The sequence below is a fragment of the Coregonus clupeaformis genome, unplaced genomic scaffold (assembly GCF_020615455.1).
Source record: "Coregonus clupeaformis isolate EN_2021a unplaced genomic scaffold, ASM2061545v1 scaf0572, whole genome shotgun sequence".
NCBI lineage: Eukaryota > Metazoa > Chordata > Actinopteri > Salmoniformes > Salmonidae > Coregonus > Coregonus clupeaformis.
In genome coordinates, this window is record NW_025534027.1 from 256187 (window position 1) to 261702 (window position 5516).

At 42.0% G+C, this 5516-nt stretch overlaps 1 protein-coding gene across 2 annotated transcripts in view; it reads left to right on the forward strand.

The window, feature by feature from the left end:
- The window catches only part of LOC121546363 (E3 ubiquitin-protein ligase arih1), a 36364-nt gene extending 31882 nt beyond the window's left edge, over nt 1-4482 (forward strand). For both annotated transcript variants that reach the window (XM_041857574.2, XM_041857575.2), the window contains exons 13-14: nt 457-569; nt 1829-4482. In XM_041857574.2, coding sequence (XP_041713508.1) covers nt 457-569; nt 1829-1913 — 198 coding nt within the window. In that variant the 3' untranslated portion in view covers nt 1914-4482. The remainder of the gene's footprint in view (nt 1-456; nt 570-1828) is intronic.
- The last annotated feature ends 1034 nt before the right edge of the window (nt 4483-5516 follow it).

Below are 5516 nucleotides of genomic sequence, written 5' to 3' on the forward strand. Positions count from 1 at the left end.
GAATCCTTTATTTCCACAGTTGTTGTCATGAGTTTGAATGCTCCAGGTAAAAAACGGCAGCACAATTATTCCTGTTCATGTAGTTCTATCAGGGCAAGTAGTGGCGCTATACTATACACTGAGTGTACAAAACCCAGCAGCGTTGCAGTTCTTGACACACTCAAACCGGTGCGCCTGGCACCTACTACCATACCCCGTTCAAAGGCACTTCAATATTTTTGTCTTGCTCATTCACCCTCTGAATGGCACACATACACAATCCATGTCTCAATTGTCTCGAGGCTTAAAAATCCTTCTTTAACCGGTCTCCTCCCCTTCATCTACACTGATTTTTGAAGTGGGATTTAACAAGTGACATCAATAATGGATCATAGCGTTCTGGAAAGAGCTGGTGTCCTTAATGTTTTGTCCACTCGGTGTATATGCTGTGTCTGAACCCACGCGGTCCTCTTTTAGAACAATCAGGCTGACTTGGAGAATGCCACAGAGGTTCTGTCTGGATATCTGGAGCGGGACATCTCCCAGGACTCTCTGCAGGACATCAAACAGAAAGTACAGGACAAGTACAGGTGAGTTAAATACATGATATAGATGTCTTTATGACAGCAGGAAGTACAGGTGAGTTAAATACATGATATAGATGTCTTTATGACAGCAGGAAGTACAGGTTAGTCTGCGACAGGGTAGATGATTTTATAGCTCTGTGTTTTATCTATGAAATTGTACCAGATTTGTCTTTTTGTACCAGTCAGTGGTAAATATATGAAATTTGAATGCCAACGTGGGAGGAGTATTCTAAACATGCCTACTATGAGGCTGTCATGATCAGCGATTTAATATAATCTGAAATTGCCTCTTGTTCCATTCTATTTGTGTTTGTTTGTCAAGCCAAAGATGATTAGTTGGCTACGCTACAGCACATATCAGAATGACACCAGACTGATTTAAAATGACCCTTCCTACAGCACATATCAGAATGGCACCAGACTGATTTAAAATGACCCTTCCTACAGCGCATATCAGAATGACACCAGACTGATTTAAAATGACCCTTCCTACAGCACATATCAGAATGGCACCAGACTGATTTAAAATGACCCTTCCTACAGCACATATCAGAATGACACCAGACTGATTTTTAAATGACCCTTCCTACAGCGCATATCAGAATGACACCAGACTGATTTAAAATGACCCTTCCTACAGCGCATATCAGAATGACACCAGACTGATTTAAAATGACCCTTCCTACAGCGCATATCAGAATGACACCAGACTGATTTAAAATGACCCTTCCTACAGCGCATATCAGAATGACACCAGACTGATTTCAAATGACCCTTCCTACAGCGCATATCAGAATGACACCAGACTGATTTTAAAATGACCCTTTCCTACAGCGCATATCAGAATGACACCAGACTGATTTCAAATGACCCTTCCTACAGCGCATATCAGAATGACACCAGACTGATTTTAAAATGACCCTTTCCTACAGCGCATATCAGAATGACACCAGACTGATTTTAAAATGACCCTTCCTACAGCGCATATCAGAATGACACCAGCCTGATTTTAAAATGACCCTTTCCTACAGCACATATCAGAATGACACCAGACTGATTTAAAATGACCCTTCCTACAGCACATATCAGAATGACACCAGACTGATTTTAAAATGACCCTTTCCTACAGCACATATCAGAATGACACCAGACTGATTTAAAATGACCCTTTCCTACAGCGCATATCAGAATGACACCAGACTGATTTAAAATGACCCTTTCCTATCCTCACTGTTTCCTGTTTGTTTTGTTGTGTCCTCCAGATACTGTGAGAGTCGGCGGAGGGTTCTGCTGCAGCATGTGCATGAGGGCTATGAGAAGGATCTGTGGGAGTACATAGAAGATTGAGGATGGACTCTTTACTAAAACCCCTTCTACAGACTAGAGCACTGATGCAATGCCACGGGGCAACACTGGTTTTCAGCTATTGTTGCTGATCTTCCCAATATTGCGTTTTTTGTTTTTTTTCTTGGGTTTTGTTTAATGGAAAAGTTTATAAATTATATCAAAATAAAAAAAAGAGGTAGAATATTTCAAACATTAATCGTACAACAGTATTGTTTGTAGCAGATTTGATTGTGAGGACAAAAAAAAGAAAAGATCTCCCCACTTCTCTCAATTGGTCACTATTGTAACATCACTCCCTTTCCCCAACTACTCTGTTCAGTTTTCCAGTGAGATGTATTTTATTTGTTTCATTTTAAGTACCCTTGTTTGGGACATGGGGTTTGTGTTCAACACAGTCCAACTGTTCAAGCCATGTTCATTGAGTGTGGTTAGATCCCATGTAGGGTTGTTGAATGTTGATTTGCTGATTGTAAGGTGTCAAACCATATGGGCTGGCAGACAAAAAGCAAAGGGAGTGCAAAAAAAAAAAAGAAGGAAACATGTTTTTCAATTTGTAAATAACGCATATGCATGGAACAGCAAGTGTGGCATTTTTTTTTTTTTTTTTATTTTTAGAAAAATATTTATTCTTTTTCAAATATTCAATATAGTTGCTGTGTAGAAGACAAGTTCCCTCCTGCTTTAAAAAATAAAAAAGAAGAGGTGTTTGTGAGGGTTTGGAAGCTGTGTAGCTTCTTCACCCAGGAGAACAAGGAAAGAAACAGTTTGAACGAACGATAGAACTCTGACTGGGTTGTAGTAGCTTTAAAGCAAATCTGACTAAACAAAATCCACTAAAGGATAGCATTAGTAGGTGAGAGAATGAGACTAAAGAACAAACCATATTTTTTAACAGCAAGCCAGACTGTAGTTCAGGTAATACATTGATTATTCATAGTTGGAATTGACCTCGCAACTTTCAGAGGTTATCAGCTAATTGCACCTGAGGGGTTTTGAGAAATGAATAGAGAATGACTTGGAAAGGAGTCCGGCTGTGTCTTAAATAGTACCCTATTCTCTATAAAGTGCACTTATTTTGACCAGAGCCCTATCTATGGGAGCCCCATCTATGGGAGCCCTATCTATGGGAGCCCTATGGGCCCTGGTCAAAAGTAGTGCATTATGTAGGGAATAGGGTGCCATTTGGGATGCAAGCCATGTCCTGTTTGTTCTAACCCCTCCTCCTCCCTTCCTCCTTGTTGTTTTGGTGTCCGATCACCTCTCCTCCTGTTTCTCCTTAGAAGTTCTCCGTTCCAGATAACACACTACCAACTGTTTCATGAGAGCCAAATTGAGTGACATTCACTCATAAAAAAAAAAAATAAACAAATGTATTTCTTTTTCAGGCTTGAGCTTTTCCTCATGGTTTTTGCATGCACCTTGGTAACGTGGGAGGCAGTAGGGCACCTTGGTAACCTGGGAGGCAGTAGGGCGCCTTGGTAACCTGGGAGGCAGTAGGGCGCCTTGGTAACGTGGGAGGCAGTAGGGCACCTTGGTAACGTGGGAGGCAGTAGGGCGCCTTGGTAACGTGGGAGGCAGTAGGGCGCCTTGGTAACCTGGGAGGCGGTAGGGCACCTTGGTAACCTGGGAGGCGGTAGGGCACCTTGGTAACCTGGGAGGCGGTAGGGCACCTTGGTAACCTGGGAGACGGTAGGGCACCTTGGTAACCTGGGAGGCGGTAGGTAATTCCCTGAAAGTGCTGTTTAAACTTGAGTCAGTCGGCATGACGACAGTACCTAGTCCTAGGCCCCTAAAGAACTAGAAGCTGTGACAGAGCTGGCTGAGAAAACCTACCCCGTTTCCCCCCGCTCTATCTGTGTTCTGTAAAGGAGTATTGCTTTCTATAGCACCATGCAGTTGAGTTATACGAACTGCTTTATGAGCTTCAAGGAAAGAGTCTTGTCCGACAGCTGCATTTCAAAAGAAAAAATCGTTACCGGGCATAAAGAGCTGATGTTTTGAGATGTCTGTTGTTGTAAAGCTTTGGCATCTAGACTATGAGAGTGGCGTTTACACTGGCAGTGAGTCCGAAATGCCACCCTACTCCCTATATAAGTGCACTACTTTTGACCACACAGACCAATGGGTAGTAGTGCACTAGAGGGAATAGGGTGTCATTTGGGACGTAGCTTGGGTTGTACAAACATGGTTGACATGATGATGCCATTTACCTTCGTAACACTTTCCAGTTTTATATGAGCGTACGAGGTCCAAAACAAGACTACCCTAGCCCAGGGAAGTGGCAGGAGTAGTCACAGTGACGTCTTCTGTCAGTGCTTGTTGGAATACGTTTCTCAATGCGCTGTAGCCCTCAAGAAAGAAAAGAGTCTGGCATTTGACACCGATGTGGCCGACAAGAAGGAAACAAAGATTTTTCTTCACCAAAGCGTGAATCATCTGAAAATACTATTTTTTATCTCTGTTTCTGATACTTTCTGTGAAATGGGAAGGTCAGATACAGTTGCTTTCATGTATTATAACCATTCTTACAAACAAATGTCCTATTTAAATAAATGTCATTCAAAAGGAATTTTGTTATACGATTTGTTTTCTTTAGACAAAATATATAGATGCTTGAATACTTGCTCCTGTTCACATTCCACTTGCATCAAATGTCATACATAGACCCATAGACCTACAGCATCCCAAGTAGGTCAAACTTGATAGTTTTGGTGTGCTGGCACTCTAACCAAGATTGTAACGCCAGGGTAGTGGGTTCGATCCCCGGGACCACCCATACGTAAAAATGTATGCACGCATGACTGTAAGTCGCTTTGGATAAAAGCGTCTGCTAAATGGCATATTATTTTTAATTTTGTTTCTGGACTGCTGATGCATGTATGTATCATCTGCCTTGAGAAGTCCAAGGCCTGTATAACATGGCTGATTTGAATAACAGTCACTTCTGTTGTATGGGCTTTATATAGTACATAACATGATCAGCCGTACGGTGGATATCACTCAATCTATTTCACACGTCAGATGTAACATTTCAGATGGCGTGAATTGGCCGGTGTCATGGGGAGTAGCCCTTGGATGTTGGTTGCCCCCATAGCTTACATGTAGCCCCGAATTGAGGAAGAAAATAAAAAAAGTAAGTACGTTTGTAAGAGCTGTACTTCTGTACTGTCCAATACATATCCAGAGAGTATCAATATTATATATTTCTTTCAATTTAAATAATATCAAAGTTTGAAACCTCTGACATCACTTTTTTTATTGTACTGAATGTGCACGAGCACGTTCTTTCCTTTTTTTGATTCGTGGGTGTAGCGCGCACGTAGCGACACCTGAGCTGCGTTCAGTATAGAAAAACGTACTGCAACGTTCAATTCAATGGAAACGGTGCTGTTATGAACGACCAGTTCAAAAACGTGGAGGGAGTGGTTGGTTGGGTCGGTTGTGTGTTGGGGAACGTTGTGCCGCAGACATACAGTAAATTACTTCAAGACACACCCACCAAACGGAGCAAACGTACCTCAAAGTCTGTTCAAGAACGTTTTAGGGAAACGTGTCGTTCAGTACAAACCGTTAAGCAACGTAAACGTTCAATCGAACTGAACG